At 46.0% G+C, this 26249-nt stretch overlaps 1 protein-coding gene across 3 annotated transcripts in view; it reads right to left on the reverse strand.

Moving 5' to 3' along the window:
* Positions 1-26249, reverse strand: part of NPDC1 (neural proliferation, differentiation and control 1) — a 138534-nt gene that overhangs the window by 9135 nt on the left and 103150 nt on the right. For all 3 annotated transcript variants that reach the window (XM_073556035.1, XM_073556034.1, XM_073556033.1), the window contains 6 exons: positions 15285-15374; positions 14247-14378; positions 9915-9981; positions 9482-9566; positions 1025-1104; positions 831-930 (listed from right to left, as the gene is read on the reverse strand). In XM_073556035.1, the coding sequence (XP_073412136.1) occupies positions 831-930; positions 1025-1104; positions 9482-9566; positions 9915-9981; positions 14247-14378; positions 15285-15374 (554 nt within the window). The remainder of the gene's footprint in view (positions 1-830; positions 931-1024; positions 1105-9481; positions 9567-9914; positions 9982-14246; positions 14379-15284; positions 15375-26249) is intronic.

A 26249-nucleotide genomic window follows, 5' to 3' on the forward strand; every position in this document is an offset into this window, starting at 1 on the left:
CACGGCCAATTTCCATTTTTTACTCCCCTTCTTTCAAGAGCTGTAACATTTTTTATTTTTCTATCTGCACATAACCGTACAAAGACATTTTTTGTGGGACGAGTTGTGCTTTTGAATGCCCCCAATCATTTTATCATGTGATTTTATTTACCATGTTCACTATGTGGTAAAAATCGACCAAGAAATATGACTCTCCAGGTCAGTATGATCATGCAGATAATAAACGTTCTTTATTTTTCCCGATGGAAAACAAAAAAAGTAAAAAATCTTAATTTGAAAAAAAAATAAATAAATTCTTGTGCTGCTATTGTCGGTTAGACTTTTTTTTTTTCTCGTTACGCTGTTTATATATTTAATTTATATTTTGTTAGAACAGACTTTTACAAACGCAGGGAAACCAAATGTGTTTATTTTTCTTTTATTGTTAATGGGGCAAAAAGTGGGCGCAATTTGAACTTTCTTTTTTTTTTTCTTTTTACTGCATTTGTTAGTCATCTGATCTCTTGTGTTATACAGTACATAGCTGAGCATCAACACATCAGGAGAATCCTAATGACAAGTGCGTGGGTCTTCAGCCAACCCCGGCTGTCATGGCAACCCATCGGTGCCCCATGATCACATCACGGGAATGACGCAGATCATCAAAATCAGGAACCCAACATATTATGTAACTGTACGTCATATGTTGGGAAGGGCTTAAGTTGTTATCAGCTACTTAGAAGTCAATGACTAATCTGTCTCATCGGGTGGGGGTCCCACAGTAAGAACATTGCAACCACTGCAGATATTTTATAATGCACAGCCTTTTAATCACCAGGAATCACACTTACTGGGGCTAATCCTGGACACTCGTACACTGTAAAGTCTCCATCCTCGTTCTCCTCGTCCGACGTGACGGCAGAATCCGGGTGTTTCAGGTCATCTTTATTTCTTTAAAAATAATTTACAAAAAATAAAAACAAGATATTAGTCTTTTCACATTCTGACTGGGAGCAACGAACACTGAGGCCAGAACAACACTCACTTCTCCATTGAGATCATCTGCTGCTTCTGGTGCTGGTAATGATACATTTGGGCATTTTGGGCCAATTTCTTATCACCAGGCTGAAAGCAAAAACAAGGTGGAATTAGGGAAAAAAAATCCCCAACAAACTACTCTCTTCTGTCAATACCAGTCCCATACATAAATCCCCTGAATGCAGATCTGTCTAGGTAAATGGTGATTTGGCCACAGACATGGGACTGGGCAGATCTGCAATTCAGAAGTCTCAAAAGATGAGCGACAACCTATCTGTAAACTGGAATGGTGACTGAGCTTTCCCAAGTACAGATTTAACTATAAAAATGGCTGACCTGATACTATGAAGGCATGTGACTCAGTAGGATGGCCATTTCTGGCGGCAAGTCTACAAAAAATTGTATTTGGCCCACAATTCTGTATAAGTGGCCCCTAAAGCTAAGGTGGTAGTGAACGGCCTGCCATCTGCATCCATCTTGAAGAGAAGCTGGTCAGGGTTGTCTGCTCTCCGCATTATTTGCTCTCGATATCGAAGCATTGGCTATTAGAATACTCTCCACGCCACTATTTAATGGGACGGATACCACTGGGTTATATGCTAAGGACATTATCATTTTTATGGACCAGGTTGGGAACACTTTACCTCTGGTTATCTCTACTGTAGATACAACTGACCAACCCCAAACCACCGAAATGGACCCGTGGACAGGAAAGACCAAGCAAGATATAATCTTCAATAAATACCTTTATTAGTATTATATAAGTAGTGGTACAAAACACCATAAAATTTATAAAAAACAGTAAGCACAAGTGGGACAACTTTACCACAATTGTAAAGAATTATATTTCTTAGACCCAATTATATAGTATTTACATATGCATTCCTAAAAAAATAAAAAATAAAATGTGAAATTTTTTTAAAAAAATGTGTAATATACTGAAGTGAATATGTGTGTCAAATAATAAATCTCATAATCAATTGCAATAACAGTGCAATTGTGCAATATGAATGAACGTTTAAATTATAAAACCACTGCTTACTAAAGTGCAGTGTGCCTGTCAGAGACACCGCACTGAACTTGCTCACTGAGCCAGTGCGCGTGTCCTGAGTAAAGCGAACAGTGCTCAAAGCTACCTGTGGAGCGGGCAGCAACCGAATAGATGTGTACTTCAGAGCTGCAGGACCTGAAGCACGTGACTGCTAGAGGCGTGGCCTACACTCCACAGAGCTAGGAGCTGCAAGACAATTCCTAGCAGAGTAACTGTGAGACAAAGTTACCAAGGAGAATAGACAGTGAGAATAGTCAGGACGTAGCCAATGAGTCACACACAGAGATAGCTGTAGGGTACCAAAGGGGGCGAGCAGAGAGTAGTCAGGTCACATGCAATGAGTCATACACAGATAATAACGCAGTACAAAATCAACAGGCAAACTCACAACGGGAAACAGAATCGGGTCAGAACCATATAAACAAGCTATAGCAACAAACAGGCACACGGGGGTCAGCACTCTAGGCCAATGGCAAAAGTATAACTGGCAGGGATTGAAGCTACCCAGGGGTTTATGAAGCTCTCCCAGAACCAGAAAGAGGCCACAATCATTAACCCCAAGTGTGCAGGTCAAAACCTGCACAGAGCTCCAGACATTAACCCCCGGTGTGCAGCTCAAAAACCCGCACTGGGATCATGACAGTGCCTGTGCGAAAAAAAGGTACAATTCATTGCTGTGCAAGCAAAGCCATAACACTATATATAAAGTGCCGTGCCTCAAAAAGGAAGGCAAAAATTAGATGATATACCTTTAAGGTCTGTCACGTCCCACAAATGTGCTCCCCGACGCACGTTTCGGAGTTAATCCTTCATCAGGATAAAATTGGGTCTAAGAAATATAATTCTTTACAATTGTGGTAAAGTTTTCCCACTTGTGCTTACTGTTTTTTTATAAATTTTATGGTGTTTTGTACCACTACTTATATAATACTAATAAAGGTATTTATTGAAGATTATATCTTGCTTGGTCTTTCCTGTCCACAGGTCCATTTCGGTGGTTTGGGGTTGGTTTTTCGTAACCAGTGGGTAAACCACTTACTTTCATTGAATACTGGTGGTAGTGTATATAAATGAATTAAACAAATTATTGTTAGGATTATTGTTCAGATAATTTGTGCAGATATATTATCCATATCCGGTGTTCGTGTGTTTCCTTTCATATGTAGATACAATTGGCAGAGTTGAGCCTTTCTATAAACTAGAACAAATCAGTGTTAATGCCTCATGTTCAGGCCCGCTACCCATTTAGATTCTGTCACTTTTACCAGTGGTCACAATTTAAATACATATGGGGATGAAAATTAATCAAGACAGTAAAAAGAGATCTCTCCTCTAACATTCTGCCTCTATTAGATGATAATCTCTGGGGATACTACCTTCATCAGTGTCGGGACGCATAAACCTAAGATAATATTATTGCCAAAATTCAGTTATACCTTGCAGCACAGTGCAATCCCCATCCCTAATGTCTTTGTTTGTGTGGAGTGGTTCTCGGCCCAAACTTAAATTATCTACCCTTCAAAGACCCAAAAAAGCTCAGGGGTACAAATTGGCCAGATATTTTTTATTAATAACATAGCAGGCCAGCTAAAGGCACTAAGTAGTTGGATGCCAGGTTCTCAATTCCCAAATTCAGAGAGTCACTTGGCGGAAGCGAAGTTCTAGCAAAGTATAGTCACCTTCCTATCTTCCTTGATTTCCATTCCTGTTCTACTAGATCCTAAAACATATTTATTAGGGCTACTAGAGGAGGAAATATTGAGTCATCATACCAAAATCTTTCTTAGGCCGGGATCACACATGCGAGGAATACGGCCGAGTCTCGCATGTTAATACCCGGCACTGTCGCCGGCACTCAGGAGCGGAGCGTGCAGCCACATTGAAATACATGGATCCGCACGCTCCGCTCCTGAGTGCCGGGTATTAACATGCGAGATTCTGCCGTATTTCTCACATGTGTGATCTGGCCTTATCGAAACTATCTTTTTTTTTTTGCCAGGAAATCGAAAGCTATCTGGATGGGTAATTCTCACCCAACTTTAAGTGCCTGGGTTGATTCAGTAACCACAATAAACACATATGAAATGTATCATAATACAGGCTGTCCTCAGAAGTTTGAGAAGGTACAGTGGCTTGCAGAAGTATTCACCCCATCCATTTTCCTCTTGACTCTGACCATTTTCCCTTGCCCTGCAGCTGAAAAACACCCCCAGAGCATAATGCTGCCACCACTTTTCACTATGGGGATGGTGTTCTTGGGGTGATGAGCTGTATTTGTCTTAACTGACAACACCTTCCTCCATACGTTTGGCGAGTCTCCCACATGTCTTTTAGCAAACTCAAAATTAACCTTATAATGTGTGTATGTATGTGTGTATGTAAAGGCTTTTTATACCCACTCTTCCATAGAGGCCACCTCTATGGAGTGTGTGGCTTATTGTGGTCGTACGGACAGATACTCCAGACTCTGCTTGGGAACTCTACAGCTCCTTCACGGTTACCTTTGGTCTCTGTGCTGCCTCTCTGATTAATGATCTCCTTACCCTGGCTGAGAGTTTTGGTGGGTGGCCCCTCTCTTGGCAGGTTTGTTGTGGTATCATGTTCTTTACATTTGACGATAATGGATTTGATGGTGCTCCGAAGGATCACCCGAGTTTGGAATATCTTTTCATAACCCAATCCTGACTTGTACTTCTCAACCACTTTGTCCCTGACTTTTTTGGAGATCTCCTTGGTTTTCATGGTGTTGTTTGGTTAGTGGTGCCTCTTGTTAATAGTATTGCAGCCTCTGTGGCCTTTCAGAAAATGTAAAGTGTATATACTGACACAGATTCCACATGGGGATGTCCTGTCACTAAGCATGGGACTTATGAAGGTAATTGCTTGCACCAGAAATTTCTAGGGGTTTCATAGCAAAAGGGATGAATACCTATGCAAATTTAATTTATGCTTATATTTTTTTCACTTCACCAGCTTAGTCTATTTAGTGCTGATGCATCACACATAAATTGAATTACAAAAATATTTAAAACACAGGTTGTAATATAACAAAATAGGTAAAAGGTCGGGGTGGGGGGGATACTTTAGCAAGCCACTGTATGGGACATATAGAATTCAAGAGAACATATAGTCTTTCACAACTGAGGTGTTATTTACACACATGGTCAAAATTGTTGGTACCCCTCGCTTAATGACCGAAAACCCCACAATGGTGACAGAAATAACTTGATTCTTTCAAAAGTAATAATAAAAATCTATGAAAATGAACAAATGAAAGTCAGACATTGCTTTTCAACCATGCTTCCACAGAAATTTAACAAAAATAAAACTCATGAAATAGGCCTGGACAGAAATGATGGTACCCCTGAAAATAATGTGACAAAAGGGACATGTTAAATCAAGTTGTGTTCACTAATTAGCATCACAGGTGTCTACAATCTTGTAATCAGTGAGTGGCCTGTATAGAGGGCTGTTTGGTGACATGGTGTGTATCACACTCAACATGGACCAGAGGAAGCGAAGGAAAGCGTTGTCTCAGGAGATTAGAAAGAAAATTATAGACAAGATGTTAAAGGTAAAAGTTATAAGACCATCTCCAAGCAGCTTGATGTTCCTGTGACTACAGTTGCACATATTATTCAGAAATTTAAGATCCATGGGACTGTAGCCATCCTCCCTGGATGTGACCGCAGGAGGAAAAGTGATGGCAAATCAAAGAGACGGAAAATACAAATGGTAACAAAAGAGCCCAGAAAAACTTCTAAACAGATAAAAGGTGAAATTCAAGCTCAAGGAACATCAGTGTCAGGTTGCACCATCAGTCGTTGTGTAAGCCAAAGTGGACAACATGGGACAAGACCAAGGAGGATACCATTGTTGAAAAAAGAAAAAAAATCATAAAAAATCCCGACTGGAGTTTGCCAAACTACATGTTGACAAGCCACAAAGCTTCTGGGAGAATGTCCTATGGACAGATGAGACAAAAATGCAACTTTTTGGCAAGGCACATCAGCTCTATTTTCACAGATGGAAAAATCAAGCATATCAAGAAAAGAACACTGTACCTACTGTGAAACATGGAGGAGGTTCTGTTATGTTCTGGGGCTGCTTTGCTGCATCTGGCACAGGGTGTCTAGAATCTGTGCAGGGTACAATGAAATCTCAAGACCATGAAGGGATTCTAGAGAGAAATGTGCTGCCCAGTGTCAGACAGCTTGGTCTCAGTCGCAGGTCATGGGTCTTGCAACAGAATAATGACCCAAAACACACAGCTAAAAAACATCCAAGAATGCCTAAGAGGAAAACCTTGGACTATTCTGAAGTGGCCTTCTATGATTTCTGACCTAAATTCTATTGAGCATCTATGGAAAGGGCTTAAACATGCCATCTGGAAAAGGCAACCTTGAAAAACAAGACAACTGGAGCAGTTTGCTCTTGAGGAGTGGGCCAAAATACCTGTCGAGAGGTGCAGAAGTCTCATTGACAGTTACAGGAATCGTTTGATCGCAGTGATTGCCTCAAAAGGTTGTGCAACAAAATATTAAGCTAAGGGTACCATAATTTCTGTCCAGGCATATTTCATGAGTTTTATTTATTTATTTTTTTAATTCTGTGGAAGCATGGTTGAAAAGCAATGTCTGACTTTCATTTTCATAGATTTTTTTTTATTTATTATTACTTTTGTCAGATTCAAGTTATTTCTGTGACCATTGTGAGTTTTTCTGTCATTAAACGAGGGGTACCAACAATTTTGACCACGTGTATATATTACCAGCCAGGGTCTGGATGAGGGGTAGGCACCTGCCTAGGTGCAACCTCCTGCCTATTGGAGGAGGAAGCACTTGGAGATAAAAAAAAAATGCTGAATGACTGCAACGCACAGCATCTTCTTACGGCCACAGACATTCAGCACAGTGAGGGCTAGGGCACAGGCACAGAGGAGACGAATGTAGGTCACTGACACCACTTCACCCCTCTCCGTCCTGCGCCCCTGCTTTCGCTCCCTCCCTGCTCTCAATTGCATTTGCGTTTATCAGACAAGAATGCAATTGTGCCGCCCAGGACAGGAGCAGAGGAGCTGTAACTCCCCTGCTCTGCCAGGATCTCCAGCAGGACACAGGCCACATCCGGCCTGCGTCTTGTTGGAGAAGGCACACGCAGGGGACATGGATGGCGAGGTGCAGTGACATCATTGCACCGTCCAGCGTCCTTTGCTGCACTTCACAGAAGAGGAGACGACGAACCGAAAGCCGGGACTATTGCGAGTATGATTTTTTTTTTTTTAATTCATATATTACTGTGCAAGAGGGCATAAAATGAGGGGTTGCACAGACGAAAGACAGGATAAATGAGATGAGGGGCTGTGCTAATGGGGAAGAATAAAATGAGGTGAGGGGCTGTGCTAATAGGGGGGATAAAAGGAGAGGCTGTGCAGATTAGACAATAATGAGGTGCTGTGCAGATAAAGGGAATAAACTGAGGGGCTGTGGAGGGGGGGATAAAATGAGGGTCTGTGCAGTGGGGCATGAAATGAGGGTCTGTGAAGAGGGGACCAACAAAGTAAATGAGGAGCTGTGCAGACCATAAATGTATATGGGGTTGTGGAGGTCATTATACTGGGGGCTGTGGTGAATATCATACTGTTTGGATTGATGTTTGTGGGCCATAATACTGTATGGGGTGATGGGGGACCATCATAGCATATATGGGGGTTGTTTTGGACATCATACCATTTATGGAGGTCTGTGGTGGTGATGAACATCAAACTATATATGGGGGGCTGTGGTGGTGAACATACTATATAATGTGAGGTTGTTGTGGATATAATAATAGGCGCCTGTGGTGACCATCATACTATGTAGGGGGAAAGTGTGAGGAGTGATTACAATTTGAAGAGGGCAGCATGGTGGGAATTATGAGAGCTTAGTGTGAAAAGGAGTACAGAAATGGTATGGTGAGGGAACAGGGTGAATGGAGGCACAATATGGACAGAGGTTAGTATGGTGGGGGGGGGGGCAGTGGAAATATAGAAAGTGAAATGGAAAATTAGAGAGGGGACAGCCATGGAATAGGCCGTGATTCATAAAGGCGGATGGTGTGGCAGTTATTGCTGATAATGGTAGACAATGTGGAGGTCATATACCATAGAAGGTTTATTTAGTCTGGTCTGCAGAGAACAAACACTGGATGTGTAAAGTCATTGTGGAATCTAGACAAAATGGGGATGAAAACAAACAGAAGACTGTAAGATGTACATTTTCATTTGTGATACTGACCAATTATCATCAGTACTGTGGTTCCTGTATGGTCTGCAGTCTGATGATGGCTGCTAATAAATTCTCCCAGATCTCCTCACCATTGTTAAGGACATACTGGGAGTTTTGGCTTCACATTCATGTACCAATTATGAATGATGAATACATCACCAGAATAGGAATCACTACAAAAACACAGCACCAGAACAACCATCACTACATGTGTATGTCACCAATACAGGAATGTATCACCAGAACCACCATCAGTTTTGTGTAAGCTGCATTTGTCGAATGATGGATGCAAAAAAACATTAGACGTATCCCTTTGTTTATAATGGGGGTCTGTTTATTTTTCATTAGGGTATTTGCCAAGTGCTGGACACCTTAACTGACACCAAACGGTCCTGATTATAGTTATATTTTATTAGTTTCAATAATTATCTTTTGGTTCTACATTTAAAGTGTAAATGTATGACGTTAGGGATGATTGTCACTAATTTTTTCCCCTGCATTATGTAAATGGTCCGCAAAAAATGATCGATTCTGTATCTAACTTTGAAATTGCTCCCTGTTAGGTCACATTCCTAAAGAACAACACTTTTATTTTTACTTTTGATGGCATTTTTTGTGAAAAAGGTAACAAGCCTAGTGGAATTGGTTATCAGAGTTGCTAGCCAACCCATCAGAAGAGAAGGTGGGGATGTGCATAAAGGGTCCTGTTCCCTTAGTGTCTGAACCATTCCTTTTCTTTGGGGTGGATGCCATTGGCTTCAACTGCCTAGGGCACCAAACTACTTTGTCCCGGCCCTGTTACCAGCTAAAGGTTGTAAATAGTTTGGAAATTTAGGTGGGTCTCTTACAGTGGGCAGCAAAAGGATTTACTGTTAGTATTAGATCTGAACAGTTTAGATTCTCAGCTTGTACTTCAGGTTTATGATAGAAGAGTAATGTGTATATTGTTTCTATGCTTCTTCAATACAACACAGGCTATGCAATGATACGTGTACCTGAGCAACTCCTATATACCTTTTGAAGAACAATGCATATTGCTGTACTTTAGTTTCCTACTCCTGAATGAGTCTTTTGGAATACATGTAATGTTGTGCAACTGTTTTTAATAAAATGAAAGAAAAAAAAAAATTGTTGATCTGCCACATACCGATGTCTTCTCATATGGCGGCGGTGGCGACTGTTTGTATGCAGGGTAATCTGTCCGTTCTGCCAGCTTCATCTCCTTGCGCATCCTATGAAGTGACCGACAGAGCAGGAACACAAATGAATGCTAGAGCACGGGTTCCAGTCCAGACAAGGGCAACATCAGATCACACCCCAAGACATTCAACTATGAAAAGACTCTTTGGACAATCTGACAAACCAGAGTGACAAAGCTGATGGTCAGATGAACATACACAGTTATTAGGGTAATGCATGTATATCAATCCCCTAAAATTTCTGCATTACTTAGATCGGGAGTATACTAGGGAATTGCTAGACAAACAATCACTTCATAGTAGAATTGCAGAATGATTTGATGCAATATTTCCATATTGCAGTGTCTGGCACATTGCCTACATCAGCACAGTATACATTACCTGCACCAACATGCGCCAGCGACAATCAAAGCCAGGAGTCCAGCGATTGCACAGGCCACAACCACACCTGTAGGGATACAGAAGGTAGATATGGTAAGCTATTCTGCAAAAGTGATCATTGCAGGGTGCCAAAGTGCAAACACAACACCTCTTAAAGGGGTTGTCCACCTTTGGAGACATTTTTTTTCTTACTTAAACACATGCAATTGGGACTACAAATCATTTTGTTATGTGGTGTCACTAATAATTTTTCAAAGTTTGCCTCCTATAGCTGCTGTATTAGGCTACTTTCAGACATCAGTTTTCTTTATCCGGCAGAATGCGGTGAAATACCAGACTACCGGATCCGGCCGCAAACGCTGACATCGGATCCTTCTTTCTGACGGATATATTCCTGGCAGAGAAGGTCTTCCGGGTATGCGCAGTGCGAAAAACCGGTCCGGCGTTTGGAAAAAACGTTGCATGCAACGTTTTTTCCAGACGCCGGACCGGCAATTCTTGCCGTATCCGGCAAAAGCCGGACGCGCCGCATTGCCATCCGGCGCAATGTGGCGACAATGAAAGTGTACGGGCAAAAAGCCGGATCCGGTCGCAACAGGCCCCGGATCCGGCTTTTACATATTTTGCCGCATCTTGCCAGATAGCAAAAAACTGAAATGTGAAAGTAGCCTTACACCATCATCGGCTGCAGAATCAGGTAACGGGTGGCCACATTATATTTATTTTAGCAGATGTGTTGGGGACATGATTTTGTGGCACTTACTATTGTTCTCCTCAGTCCTAATGTATCTAGTGTGAATACAACGTTAGGACCTAGCATATTTGAGACTGCCTTGTTGTTGGCAGCTGGGTATGCATGAGTTAGCCAAATTAAGTGCTAAGCTTCTCATTTTTACCTAGTATCCAGAAGCAGTATTGTTATTCATATTTCATACGACAGAGTGCAATTTCTTTTGTATATTGTATATAGAGGTAGCTGCTCCTAGTTGGCACCTGTTCACATTAGCTTAGAAGTGCCACTCAGTCTTTTTGTCATTGTGTATTAGCTCTCTGACCAAGCACTCTGCCCTTCAGCATCTGTCATTAGATAATGAATTCAGGAGTCTTAACCCCTTAACGACTGCTGATACGCCTTTTATCGGCGGCCGCTAAGGGTAGTTAAGCCACAGCTGTGGAAAACGTGTATATATCTCCCCCCGTGGTCGAACATGATTCTGTAAATAACGACCCCGTTGTTGCGATTGCCGTTATTACCCGTATAACGGCGACCGCAACCAAAAAAAAAAACAGAGCAATTTCGCATTTAATTTCACTCTCCTCTGATGTGATCGCACATCAGAGGGGAGAGAAATAGAGTCCCCAGGTCCCCCGATACCTCCCAGTGTCCCCCACGGCTCCTGGCGTCTTCTTCCTGTAAAGAAAATGGCGGGGGCATGCGCAGTGCGTCCGCCGAGATCTGCCGGCCAGCACCCGGCAGATTTCATTCATTCATTCCAGGTACAATTTGATCACTGTGATAGGGTCTATCACAGTAATCAAAATAAAAATAAATAAAACCCTCCTTTATCACCTCCTTAGTTAGGGAAATATAATAAAATAAAAAATATATATTTATTTCCATTTTTCCATTTAGGTTACAATTGGGCTAAAGTTAGGGTATGTTTCCACGTAGCGTATGTTGTAAGGATATGCTGCGGATTGAACGCTGCATACAGCCGCAGCGTTCAATCCGCAGCGTCCAGATGTTACAGCATAGTGGAGGGGATTTTATGAAATCCCGTCTTCACTATGCGTGCAGGGACGCAGGTGTCACACCTGAAATTACAGACATGCGGCGCGTCTTTCTAGACCGCAACATGTCTACTTATCTTGTGGAGACTCTCCGTCTCCGCAAGATAAATAACAAAGTCTATGGATAGGATGCAGTGATTTCACATGTGTTCAATGAACACATCCGGAATCACCACGCGTACAAAAGCCTGCAGCGTTCTGGGTGGAGCCGGGTATCCGCTGCGTCCAAAGAGCTGCAAGCACGCAGCGTGAAAACATACCCTTAGGGTTGGGATTAGGGTGAGGGATGTGTTAGGGTTGGAGTTAGAATTGGGGGGGTTTCTACTGTTTAGGCACATCAGGGGGTCTCCAAACGCGACATGGCGCCATCATTGATTCCAGCCAATTTTGCGTTCAAAAAGTCAAACGGTGCTCCCTTCTGAGCTCTGCCGTGCGCCCAAATAGTGGTTTCCCCCACATATGGGGCATCAGCATGCTCAGGGCAAATTGCACAACAGCTTTGGGGGTCCAAGTTCTCCTGTTACACTTAGGTAAATAAAAAATTGGGGGCTAAAAAATTATTTTTGTGGAAAAAAATGATTTTTTTATTTTCACAGCTCTGCGTTAAAAACTTCTGTGAAGCACTTGGGGGTTCAAAGTGCTCACCACACATCTAGATAAGCTCCTTAGTGGGTCTAGTTTCCAAAATGGGTTTCTACTGTTTAGGCACATCAGGGGCTATCCAAACACAACATGATGCCCGCAGACCATTCCATCAAAGTCTGCATTCCAAAAGTCACTACTTCCCTTTCGAGCCCCGACGTGTGCCCACACAGTGGTCCCCCCCCCACATATGGTGTACCAGCGTACTCAGGACAAATTGGAAAACAAGTCTTGGGGTCCAATTTCTCCTTTTACCCTTGTGAAAATAAAAAATTGCGGGCTAAAAAATCATTTTTGTGGAAAAAAAAATATGATTTTTTATTTTCACAGCTCTGCATTATAAACATAAGTGAAATACTTGGAGGTTCAAAGTTCTCACAACACATCTAGAGAAGAAGTTCCTTAGGAGATCTAGTTTGCAAAATGGTGTCACTTGTGGGGGTTTCCACTGTCTAGGCACATCAGGGGTTCTCCAAACGCAACATGGCATCCGATCTCAATTCCAGCCAATTCTGCATTGAAAAAGTCAAATGGCGCTCCTTCCCTTCCAAGCTCTGCCATGCGCCCAAACAGTGGTTTACCCCAACATATGGGGTATCGGTGTATGTAGGAGAAATTGCACAACAAATTTTGTGGTTTATTTTCTCTTTTAACACTTGTGAAAATAAAAAAAAATGGTTCTGAAGTAATTTTTTTGTAAAAAAAAAAAGTTAATTTTTTTTCCTTCCACATTGCTTCAGTTCCTGTGAAGCACGTAAAGGGTTAATTAACTTCTTGAATGTGGTTTTGAGCACCTTGAGCGGTCCAGTTTTTAGAATGGTGTCACTTTTGGGTATTTTCTGTCATGTACACCCCTAAAAAGTGACTTTAAATGTGATGTGGGCCCTAAAAAAATGGTTTTGTAAATTTTGTTGTAAAAATGAGAAACCGCTGGTCAACTTTTAACCCTTACAACGTCCCAACAAAAAAAATTTTGTTTTCAAAATTATACTGATGTAAAGTAGACATGTGGGAAATGTTATTTATTAAGTAATTTGTGTGACACATCTGATTTAAGGGCATAAAAATTTAAAGTTTAAAAATTGCAAAATTTTAAAAAATTTCCCCATATTTGCCTTTTTTTCATAAATAAACACAAGTCATATCGAATAAATTTTACCACTAGCATGAAGTACAATATGTCACGAAAAAAACAGTCTCAGAATCAGCGGGATGCGTTAAAGCGTTCCAGAGTTATAGCCTCATAAAGTGACAGTGGTCAGAACTGTAAAAATTGGCCTGGTCATTAAGGTGCAAGTTGGCTCTGTCACTAAGGGGTTAACACTGAGTTGGATGTTCAGATAAGAAGAAGGGTCTTGTAAGGCCCTGCAGTGATTGGGCACTGTGCTCTCCGCTGGGGCTATTGTATTCCCGCTCAGGCGGTCATTTTGGCTCTTCTCAGAGTTAAAAATTACTCTATCGTAACACTCAGCATCCTCCCCATCCCTTCCTGGGGGTCTGCGCCTTTGACTGGAATGGTGCACAAAACAGGCAAGGCTATGTATATGTATTTTTGAATACTGATTAACAAGCCCTTTATAATGTCTCATGAAAAGAGCATAAAGGGTAACATTACACCTAAACACTTCCCAGAGCTCTTCATCCAGCAAGCTCAACACTTGTTAGACGGAAGAGGAGGACAACGGGGGTCTTGAAAACTAACAATTTACTGGCAGCCTCCTAAGAACAGAGATGCACTCCTCAGGTTGCAACAGAGTCCTGAATGGCAATATCAACTTATTGCTATAGATGCATTTGCTACTCAGGAGTTTGGACCAGCTGGATGATAGCCCCTGTCATCTAGCAATATTAGCGGACGCATAATAAACGATGACATTTAGCCAAAACCACGTGTAGTACCTAGCAGCACAGCATCATTAGGAGGTCGTCTGGGTGTTCTAGGGGACCCCGGTACGTCACTTCGTCCCGACGGTCCTTCCGCTGGCGGATTTGGGCCTGGAGGAGATGGAGGCTGGGACGGTGTGATGTTTACTGACGGGATTAAAAGAAATAAATAGTTAGACAAGCGCCAAAGCCGTCACTGTTCTGAGTCCATAATTAAGATTTACTTACTTGACATAATTCCTTATTGTACCAGAATTAAATACAGGGTGATGATCGTCTGAATGATCATTAGTCAGATCAAGTGGTCCTGATCATGGCCCCATGTAAACCAGGTCAGTGATAATTCACTTGATTATTGCTAATCATTCATTTAATGCCAACCTAAAAAAAAAAATCCTTGTCGGACAGCAGCAAATCCACCTTTTGTGAACGGGGTGTGCTGCCGACAACAGTTTCCATATGATTATTGTATCATCTAAGAAAATGAGAACTGATCTGACTCAATCCTAGTTTACAACATTTCATTTTCCCTTGTAGAAGGGCCTGTAGTGATTGGGTGTTTATTATGGAAATCCGTATTTGGACGTGTGGATACAGGACAGCACAGTACCCTCCACAGGCTGGAAGAGACACGGTGCTGCTGACAGCGTTTACACAGTCTGTGTTCCTGCGGTCATGCTCCATTTATCCTGAGTGGCTGCGCACAAGCAGATAATTAGGGGCTCAGTGACTGATTAATAAGAGAACAATCTGTATATTACAACATCCCCTCTGTTGATTGCCCACAGCCATGCAGAGGATGATGACTTTAAAGAGCCACTAACCCTAAAGATCAGCAATGTGATAAAAGAAGGGGCTGATATAATGGACAGAAGTGAAAATGACGATGATGAATGACCGGACACATTTGTAGCAAACTCCCATGTTCAAATTCACAGACAGCAAGCGAGAAATTGAGGTGGTATACAAGAGTGACAAAAAAAAAAAATTGCAAAAAGCAAAATGCTTCACTTGGTGCAACCACAGCAAGCTGTCTGCCTGCGCATCGCTAACCTTGCTGTGCATATTCTGGGAGACGCGGGTTCTGCTTCTCCAGCATGGACGCCAGGTAGTCGATGACATCTTCTGGGCTGCTCATCTTCACTGAAAGACACAGACCGTAAAAGAAAAGTCAAGTAATTACAAACGCAGATGGAAATATCCACTTACGGTAACTTATTTTCACTTTTGCACTCCTTTTCCCTCCCCTTCTTTTTCACAGCACTTGGAAAAAATTCCAAGTGCTGTGAAAAAGTGAAAAAAAAAAAGGATGCAACTTAGCCATTGTATTTTGGTTTTGTTTTAATGGCGTCCATTGCGTGGTAGAAATGAACGGAACAATTTCGGCAACTAACGAAAGTGTAGTCACAAACAAATAAATTTGGTTTGTGTTGTCATTTGAGATCAGTAAGTTTTTTTCCCCAGTTTATGGAGCCTTTGGTGGGCCTTATTTTTTTTTTTCCTTTTGCATGCCCAAAACAGTTTTATTGGTAATATTTTGGGGTACATCTAACTAATGCAATTTTTTGTTAGAAGAGGTAACTAAAAAAAACTGCAACTTTGGCATTTCCCTTTCCTTCTTCAATATACTGTTTACTATATAGTCTAATCAATTTGTGATATTGCGCACTAGCACAGATGCAATGGTACCAAATCTGCTTATTTTTCAACTGGTAAAAAAGGGGGTGATTTTTATATGTTATTCTCATTTTGAAAAAACAATACACACATACAGTATATATTTGAAAACAATAAAAGATAAAGATATATCAGTACCACAGTAAAGCCCCCGTCACACACAGCAAGATCGCTAGCGAGATCGCTGCTGAGTCACAAGTTTTCTGACGCAACAGCGATCTCAGCAGCGATATCGCTGTGTGGCAGGTATCAGCGACCGGCCCCCCTGCCTGGTATCACTGATGGTTGTGGAATGCCCTGGACATTTTTTTTTATCGTTGGTCTCCTGCTGGCCAGCACGCATCGCTGCGTGTGGCAGGCGGGAGACCAGCGATCTGGAAACCAAGGTAAACAGCGAGTTTCTAAGCGCCGTGCGGCGCTTAGAAACCCGCTGTTTTCCTTGGTTACCAGCTCCCTGCACCAGCGCGCTGGTATCTAGGTACACTGCAGGTAACTAATCGACGTGCGTCGTTTGTTACCCGCGTGTCGCTGTCCTGATCGCTGCTGAGATCTGCCTGTTTGGCAGCTCACCAGCGATCATGTAGTGACACACCAGCGATCCTGACAAGGTCATATCGTTGTCGGGATCGCTGGTGCGTCGCTATGTGCGATGGGGCCCTAAGATGTGACCATAGGGCCTTTCTGCAGGGTGAGAGTGAGCTGAGCCAGGGCTTGCATGCACAGGCAATAACACCATGTAAAGAGAAGCGGTCATCTGATTCACGCTGCCAAAATCAGAGCCTGGTGCCCAATTGCAGCCAGGTATATATTTTTTTCACTGCAACCCTCTGGCATTTCAGAGAAAGTATACTTTGAAGTTGCTGATGAAGATCAGATGAGTCCCGTTAAGCCTCTGCCCTCTTTCTCCCAGAGCTGCGAGGGGACGGCAGCGTGAGATGGAAGCGATACCGGCGAGGGTACGGCAGCGGGAGATGAAAGAGATATCGGCGAGGGGACGGCAGAGGGAAATGAAAGAGAAACCGGCGAGGGGATGGCAAAGGGAAATGAAAGCGAAACCGGCGAGGGGACGGCAGAGGGAAATGGAAGCGATACCGACGAGGGGACGGCAGCGGGAGATGGCAGAGATACCGGCGAGGGGACGGCAGAGGGAAATGCAAGCGATACCTACGAGGGGACGGCAGCGGGAGATGAAAGATACCGGCGAGGGTACGGCAGCAGGAGTTGAAAGAGATACCGGCGAGGGGACGGCCGAGGGAAATGAAAGATACCGGCGAGGGGACGGCCGAGGGAAATGAAAGGGCTACCGGCGAGGGGACGGCAGAGGGAAATGAAAGGGCTACCGGCGAGGGGACGGCAGAGGGAAATGAAAGATACCGGCGAGGGGACGGCAGAGGGAAATGAAAGAGCTACCAGCGAGGGGACGGCAGAGGGAAATGAAAGAGCTACCAGCGAGGGGACGGCAGAGGGAAATGAAAGAGCTACCAGCGAGGGGACGGCAGAGGGAAATGAAAGAGCTACCAGCGAGGGGACGGCAGAGGGAAATGAAAGAGCTACCAGCGAGGGGACGGCAGAGGGAAATGAAAGAGCTACCGGCGAGGGGACAGCAGAGGGAAATTAAAGATACAGGCGAGGGGACGGCAGAGGGAAATGAAAGAGCTACCAGCGAGGGGACGGCAGAGGGAAATGAAAGAGCTACCAGCGACGGGACGGCAGAGGGAAATGAAAGCGCTACCGGCGAGGGGACGGCAGAGGGAAATGAAATAGCTATCGGCGACAGGAGGGCAGCAGGAGATGAAAGAGCTACCGGCGAGGGGATGGCAGCGGGAGATGAAAGACCTACCGGCGAGGGGACGGCAGCAGGAGATGGAAGAGATATCAGTGAGGGGACGGCAGCGGGAGACTGAAGAGATACAGGCTGCAACAGAACAGTGGGACTCTGATGTATGCTGAGGTGTGAGGAGTAAAGTGCCTCGTCCCCCCTGGTAGCATCAGTTACTAGGGCTAATGGCTTCCTTTATGGTGTCATTACAACTGGTGGCTTAGCTGAATTTGTTGGATTTGTGAGGGTAGAGGGACATGAATACTATGGATGTCCGTCACACATCATTAGGCGAACACTTGACCAGCAGGATCTTATAGGCAATTACTATGGATTAGGAGTCAGTGACTTAACCCTTTCATTGAGGTCTGTATGCTGCTCGTGTTCTCCCTGTCGAAGATGAATTGTCTGATTAAAGCTGTAAATGAAAGGGCCACCTCCAGCCTTCAATTACTCATTAAAAGCCTTGAGGTGAGCACCTCTCATGCGACTTGTAAAATGTCCCACATGCAGAAGATGTGTGGATAAAAATTAAGGATGGGTCTTCTACCTCTCCATAGCTCACCTCAAACCCCCAGTAATTATTAAAGGATGGTAGAGGAGACAGAAGCAGGGATGATCAATAGGTGAGAAATGTGCTCCTAAAAAACCCAGTCTAACAAGTCAGCAAGGAAAAGGGGGTTCTTCAAGTATGTTGGATAAGACCTATGGGAGCCTGTATACACCTGCATAGCACTGCTCCCGAACCTGTACCAATCCTACTACACCCATTATGTTACCTCGTCTTCTGGAGTGAGGTCTCCATTTTATGAATCAGCTGGACAAGACAGTGTTGCTAAATATGGGCCTGATATGGGGGGGGGGTGTCTCTCCAGCAAGTGACCTAACTGCACTAGCTGCAATAGGCTGGGGAAAGGGTGGGATGACAGCATTCTCCATAAGTGCATAGGATAGTTGTCACTTCCCTGCTCCCTGAGCATCATATCATAGCCACGGTAGGCTGCAGGTGGATGGGAGAAGCTGTTGTCACCAGAGCAAAGGAAGTGCAAGGTAATAAATCTGAGAGAAGCAGAGAAAGGACCATCTGTGGTGAGGAAGGAGCCATAAAACATTATACAGCACAAGGTGCTGATGGTAAATACCTCTACGCACTGGTGCAGCGTCAATGGCGACTGGGCACAGTGCCCCCCCAGATATTCTGTACAGAGACTCTCACCTCCCCAGATATATCACTGAGGAATCAGAAACGGGTTCAACAGTGGCTTAACATGAGAAAACGGCTGCATAGGCACCTTCTAGCTCATGTCCAGAGTAAATCATTACATCCTAATAAAAAAAAAAAAAAAAAAAAAAAAAAAAAAAGACAAACCCACGCATTCTCCCCCACAAAGAAGAGACCCCACTAGTCAGGGATGAGAGGGAGTGGATATGGATCCCGGACCATGATCAGATTGAGTTCACAGAAATATAGGCATGGGCGTAACGTACAAAAAAGAACCCAGCGGAAATGGGGGTTGAGGATGGTCTGATATGACGCTTTGCCAAACTTTCTGCAATATAGTTCTTCATGGCCTGCCTTTCTGGGCCAGAGATATTATACAGTCTGCTCTTAGGATCCCGCTTCGCATAGCGACACACCAGCGATTCCGACAACGATCGCTGGTGCGTTGCTAGATGATCGCTAGTAAGCTGGCAAACAGGCAGATCTCTTCAACGATGCACCAGCGATCCCGACAACGATATGACCTGGTAAGGATCGCTGGTGCGTTGTCACACAGCAGCTATTCTGAACGATTCCAGCCTGTGTCCCTGCGTCGCCAACGAGGTCGCTTGTCGGCGTCAAACACAGCGATGCATGCTGGCCAGCGGGACGCAGACGATGAAAAAATGGCCCAGGACATTTGAGCACGATCAGAGATATCCAGCGTGGGGGGTGGGGGTGGGGGGGGTTTTGCGGTCGCTGCTATGTGTCACATGTAGCGAGATCGCTGTTGCGTCACAAAATCGGTGACACATCAGCGATCTCGCTAGCGATCTCACCACGTGAGAAGGGGCCTTTAGACAGCTTGGCAGTAGGAGCAGGATTAGTGGCGCAATCATAAGGACGATGGGGAGGAAGTTCTTGACATCACTGCTCCGAGAACACATCCTCAAAATCAGACAGGTATATCAGCACAGCCTGGGTATCCACCCTAAACAGCCGGGTACCCAAGCAGTGTCCTTCACAATACTCACTACACTTTACCACTTCCTGAGTCTGCCAATCTACTACAGGGTTGTGCAGAGTGAGCCAAGGAAGTCCCAAGAACCACAGGTGAGGGCAGACCTTCTAGCACACAATAGTCAGAGTGCATGGCCCCTGCCTGCCTGAAGATGTAAATTTCGGATGACTTCAGTAAAAAAAAAAAAAAAAAAAAAAGAAAACACAACATCAAGGGTGTGGAGTCAGTGGTGATTATGGGTATCGGGTCTAGACAGTGTATGTGGCTTGAGGCCTCGGACCTGGAGGAACCAAGCGTTGATCAAGTTAAACCCCGCCCCACTGTCCAGAAATGCAGACACATCAACCTTAATTTCACCTGGGTGAAGTTCAAAACTGTGCCCTACCCAGTACCCTCGGAGGTGATGAGTACACCCGGGTTTCTGACCTCCCGCAAACCGGGCCTCTTAGTTTTCCTGGTGGCTGTTTACTGCGAGATCGGGAAGGGAACGTGCCCACGAAGTGGCCCTTTTTACCACAATAAAAACACACTCCTCCTTTGCACGGAACAACAGACCGTTCTCCAGAGTGAGTTGCCGCACCCACCGGCATGGGTTCCTCAGATTACTCAGTCCCGATATCCCTTGGCCTCGTACCTCCTGCATCTTGGAGTGTCTCCCTATGTCTCTGGCGAAGATGGCAATCAACCCGAATTGCCAGAGACATGACCGCCTCAAGGGAGACTGGAGTCTCATACAGAGCTAAGGCATCCATCGCCCTTACTGTTAGCCCCTCAAAGAACAGGCTACGGAGTGCGGGATCATTCCACAGTGTCTGTGACCCAGCTCCGAAACTCAGAGCAATACTCCTCCGCCAGCCTGTCTCCTTGCCGAAGTTGGCGCAGTGTGGACTCAGCCAGGGAGACACGGTCGGGGTCGTCGTATGTAAGGCCCAGCATCTGAAAAAATTCCTCCATCGTCTGAAGCTACTGGGGAGTCAGATGGGGGAGAAAATGCCCATGCTTGGGGATTCCCCTGAAGGAGTGATATTATGCCCACACGTTGCTCATCTGTACCTGAGGAAACAGGACGTAACTTAAAGTATAGTTTACAGGCCTCCCTGAAAATAGCAAACTTGTCAGGCAAAGCGATCTTGGGCTCCACTACGGTTTGCCTAGGGAGACGCGATTCCTACACCAGATGTATTAGGTTGCTGCAAAACAACTTTGCGTAAACCTGCCACTTCCAGACTGAGCTGCTACAGTTGCCACGTCAGAGCAGTAATAGGATCTATAATGGATAAGAAAATGGTTAAGGTAAGAGCTAATGTCACGATCCAGCTGTCAGGTGACCAGAGGCTCCTTCCCTGTTCCTACCACTAGGGGGCACCCTAGCTTGCCCTACTCCCTGGGATACTTCTGAAGGTGAAACATGGATTTTTGTGATAACTCACCGTAAAATCCTTTTCTCCGACACGCTCATTTGGGGACACAGGTACTGTGGGTGTATGCTACTGCCGCCTGGAGGCCGACACTAAGTGAAAAAAAGAGGTTAGCTCCTCCTCCACCGTATACACCCTCGCCCCGATTGCGGGCGGAAACCAGTTTGGTGCAAAAAGCAGTAGATCAAACAAAAATCAGACAACATCAACCTTAATGCAGGTAACAACATGTCTAGAAAGTAACCACCCTAATATCATACAGAGAGCATATTATTTAAACAAACAGAAGCCAACTTGGCTAGCAGAGTGGGTGCTGTGTCCCCCAATGAGCGTCTCGGAGAAAAGGATTTTCCGGTGAGTTCTCACAAAAACCCATGTTTCTCCTTCGCCTCATTGGGGGACACAGGTACTGTGAGACGTCCTAAAGCAGTCCCTGGGTGGGAAGTTGATTCACCAATCCAAGCTACATGCACCTCCTGTCTAAAGGTGCGCCACCGCTGCTTGGAGAATCCTTTTACCCAGGCTCGCATCCGCTGAATCCGGAGTATGGATATTGTAATGTTTAGTAAATGTGTGCAGGCTGGACCAGGTTGCTGCCTTCCAAACCTGTTCCGTCGAAGCCAGGTGCCGAAGCGCCCAAGAGGCGCCCACTGCCCGAGTAGAGTGTGCTCTGATCCCTGCTGGAATCGGCACGCCTCTGATGCGGTAGGACTCCTGAATAGCCAAACGAATCCATCTGGCTATGGTCGATTGTGAGGCAGCGAGCCCCTTCCTGCGACCTTCCGGGAGCACGAACAGCGCGTCTGACTGACGAAAGAGTGCCGTCCGCAACACGTACCTCCTGAGTGCTCTCACCAGGTCTAACGTATGCAGGGCCTTTTCCACACGGTGTACTGGTGCTGGACAGAAAGAGGGCAAGACAATATCCTCATTAATGTGAAACGAGGAAACGACTTTTGGCAAAAAGGGAGGCGTTGGTTTAAGAACCACCTTGTCTTTGTGAAACGTCAGAAACGGGGCTCGACAAGATAGTGCTGCCAGCTCAGAGACGCGCCTGATTGATGTTATAGCTACCAGGAACACCACCTTCCAGGAAAGGTATGACAAAGAGACATCCTGTAGCAGCTGAAATGGAGCTTCTTGCAGAATCACTGATTGATGTTATAGCTACCAGGAACACCACCTTCCAGGAAAGGTATGACAAAGAGACATCCTGTAGCGGCTGAAATGGAGCTTCTTGCAGAACACTTAGGACCAGGTTATGGTTCCAGGCAGCCATAGGTGCCTTATAGGGAAGTACCAAGTGTGAGACCCCCTGGATGAAAGTCTTTACCTGCAAGTTGGTAGCAATAATCCTGGACTGAAAAAGGACGGATAAAGCTGATATCTGTCTCTTGAGAGAACTGGGGGCCAAGCCTGAGTCTAGGCCAGACTGGAGAAAAGCCAAGATATTAGGGATGGAGAATCTCAGTGGAGAACAACCGATGCCTCGACACCATGCAAAGAAAACCTTCCAGGTGTGGTGGTAAATTCGTGCTGAGATAGGCTTCCGGGCGCTAACCATCGTAGCAACCACTTTGCGCCCAAACCCCGCCTGCGTCAGAATCCAAGATTCAATGGCCAAGCCGTCAAACACAGGGCCCCTGAGTTCGGGTGGCAGATCGGCCCCTGAGAAAGTAGATCTGGGAGATCTGGCAGTCGCCATGGCACGTCGACGAGCAGCTGCACTAGATCTGCGTACCACGCCCGACGAGGCCAGCAGAATCACTGGTACCCCTTCTGCCTTGATCTTCTTGATGACCCTCGGAAGTAGTGGCAGTAGGAGAAAGAGGTATGGGAGGCGAAACTGATTCCATGGCAGAACCAGCGCATCCACGGCGATTGCCTGCGGGTCACGGGACCGCGCGACAAACACGGACACCTTGGCGTTCACCCTGGAGGCCATCAGATACACATCCTGTGTTCCCCACCGTTGGCAATCTGCTGAAAGACCTCTGGGTGTAGTGACCATTCCCCAGACGCAAGCCCCTGCCGGCTGAGGAAGTTTGCCGCCCAGTTCTCCAGTCCTGGGATGTGGACCGCCGATATCACCGTGAGGTTCCTCTCGGCCCAGCGAAGCACGTGCCCTACCTCGCGCATGGTTGCCCTGCTGCGGGTGCCCCCTTGGTCATTTATGTAAGCCACCGCCGTGGCGCTGTCAGACTGAATCCGGACGGGGTGGCCTGCTAGAAGGTGATGAAACCGTTGCAGAGTCAGCCGGATCGCCCGTATCTCCAACAAGTTGACCGGGAGGCGGGCCTCCTGCGGTGACCACCGTCCCTGTGTCGTGTGGTGGCGACAAACCGCTCCCCAGCCAAGGAGGCTGGCGTCGGTTGTGACCACCAGCCACTGATCTGGGGGAAAGGGTTTTCCCTGAAGATGGGAGGAACTGATTGTCCACAACTCTAGTGACTGTCTGACCTGAGAGGATAACCGGCACCGATGATCGAGCGTGAACGGGTTCTTGTCCCAGGATGACAAGAGGGCGTGCTGCAGGGGGCGAAGATGGAACTGGGCAAACGGGATCGCGTCCATCGCTGCCACCATTTTTCCTAGAATCCTCATGCAGAAACGGATGGTGTGAGGGACTGGTTGGCGCAGTACCCGCACTCCCTACCGGAGGGATAGGGCCTTGTCTCGAGGGAGAATTACCAACCCTCGGCAAGTGTCGAAGATCATCCCTAAAAAGGAAATTCTCTGAGCTGGAACAAGGGATGACTTCTTTACATTGACCAACCACCCTAAGCGGGCAAGAGTAGCTAGCATGATGCTGACACTTTCCTCGCATGCCCGCCTTGAAGGGCCCTTGACTAAGAAGTCGTTTAAGTAGGGAAATACGACTAGTCCCTGGGAGTGCAGGATGGCCATGGGGACTGCCATGACCTTTGTGAACACTCTGGAAGCAGTGGCTAGCCCAAAGGACAGCGCTGCAAACTGAAAATGTAGACCGTTAATGGCGAAGTGTAGAAACCTTTGATGCGGAGGGAAAATGGGGATATGTAGATAGGCATCCTGGATATCGATAGAGGCCAAGTACTCTCCCTGCCCCATTGCCGATATGACTGAACGGAGACACTCCATCTGGAAATGTCTGATCCTGATAAATTTGTTCAGGCGCTTTAGGTCCAAAACGGGCCTGACAGTCCCGTCCTTTTTTGAGACTGCAAACAGGTTGGAATAGAAGCCCTGAGTCTTCTCGTTTTCCGGTACTGGAATGATGACTCCGTTGTGGCTGAGCAAATTGATGGCTCTTAGTAGAGCCTTTGCCCGGATATCCACTTTGGGAAGACTGGAAAGAAAAAATCGTCTCGGGGGGGGGGTACCTGACAAATTATCTTGTACCCTGTGGACACCAGCTCTCTCACCCATGTGTCGTGTGCGACATTGAGCCAGACGTGGTGAAACCAGAGTAGGCGGCTGCCTACCTTGTTGGCGTCACCTAGCAGATGCCCCGAGTCATATGGCTGCAGATCTTTGGGACCTGGATCCTCTTGACCATGGACTGGTTAGCCCATAGTCCTGCCCATGGGTTGGCTCTATATGAGACCTGTCGGTTCCTATTCTGGTTGGGGCGCCCTGACGCGGCGGAATTAGCCGCTGTCGTCCACCCGGGGTTGCGAAAGGCCCGAAAACGCGCCTGAAACTGTTGACGAAACGGCGGTTTGACCTTTTGTTGAGGAAGAAAACCGCTCTTACCTCCTGTGGAGTCGGAGATGAGCTGATCTAACTTCTCTCCGATCAGGCGGCCACACTGGTATGGTAGCGCTTTCAAGGACTTTTTTGAGGCTGAATCGGCCCGCCATGTCCATAACCATAGAGCTCTCCTAATGGAGATTGCATTTCCAGCCGCAAGTGCCGCGCAGTTGGCCGCATCTAAAGATGCATTGATCAAGTAGTCCCCCGCCATGGCTATCTGATTTGTGATTTCTGATACTTCAGCTGGTAGGTCTATGTCTTGCAAGGCTCTATTCAATGATTCTGACCAAGAAATCATGGCCTTGGCTACCCACGTTTCTGCAAACGAGGGAGCGAGTGCTGATCCCGATGCCTCAAACACTGAGCGAGCCAAGTTCTCTATGAGACGATCAGTGGGATCCTTAATAGAAGAACCACTAGGTACAGATAGTAGAGTTTTTGTAGCCAAGCATGACACAGGTGGATCCACCGTTGGGGATTCCGTCCACTTTTTACGGAGATCCGGGGCAAAAGAATACTTTGCCTCGAGTGCCTTCTGGCCCGAGAAACGCCTGTCCGGCCATTCTCTGTGTCGTTGCACTATGTCCTCAAATTCAGGGTGAGTGCAAATACTCTATGGAGACGCTTGACTCGCTTAAATGACACCTTATGGCCCAAAGCCAGAGTGGAATCATCCTCAATCCCCAGTCTGGTTGACGGCTTCTATGAGACTGTCAAACGTTTCCTGACCACCCGGCGTATCTAGGTCAAGGGGGTTCGTCCGAGTCGTAGTCCGAGCCTTGCTCGCTATCGACTGCTGGTGATGGGGAGCAAGAAGAGCTCACGGATGCCGAGGCACCGGATGGACCAGGAGATGCCGTGTGGGTTTGTTTCCCCCGGGTCTGCCTGGAGTGAGAGCGGCCCCTGCAGGCCGTAGGCTCCTGTGAGTTAGAGGACCCCTCTAAAACAGGCGAGCCACTGTCCCTGCCCCTAGGGATTCGATTGCTCTCGTGACGCCATAGATTGCGACAGTGATAACGCCCATTCCGGGGGACTTGGTACACTGGGCTCGGTCGCAGGGGAGGGCTCCTGGGTGCGTTCGATCTCGCAGGCTTCGCATACTCGCTTGGTCTGTGCCTACAGAAAAGCGGAACGACAGGAGATGCAT

Source organism: Dendrobates tinctorius, unplaced genomic scaffold, assembly GCF_039654945.1.
Source record: "Dendrobates tinctorius isolate UK_male_01 unplaced genomic scaffold, ASM3965494v1 ptg000231l, whole genome shotgun sequence".
NCBI lineage: Eukaryota > Metazoa > Chordata > Amphibia > Anura > Dendrobatidae > Dendrobates > Dendrobates tinctorius.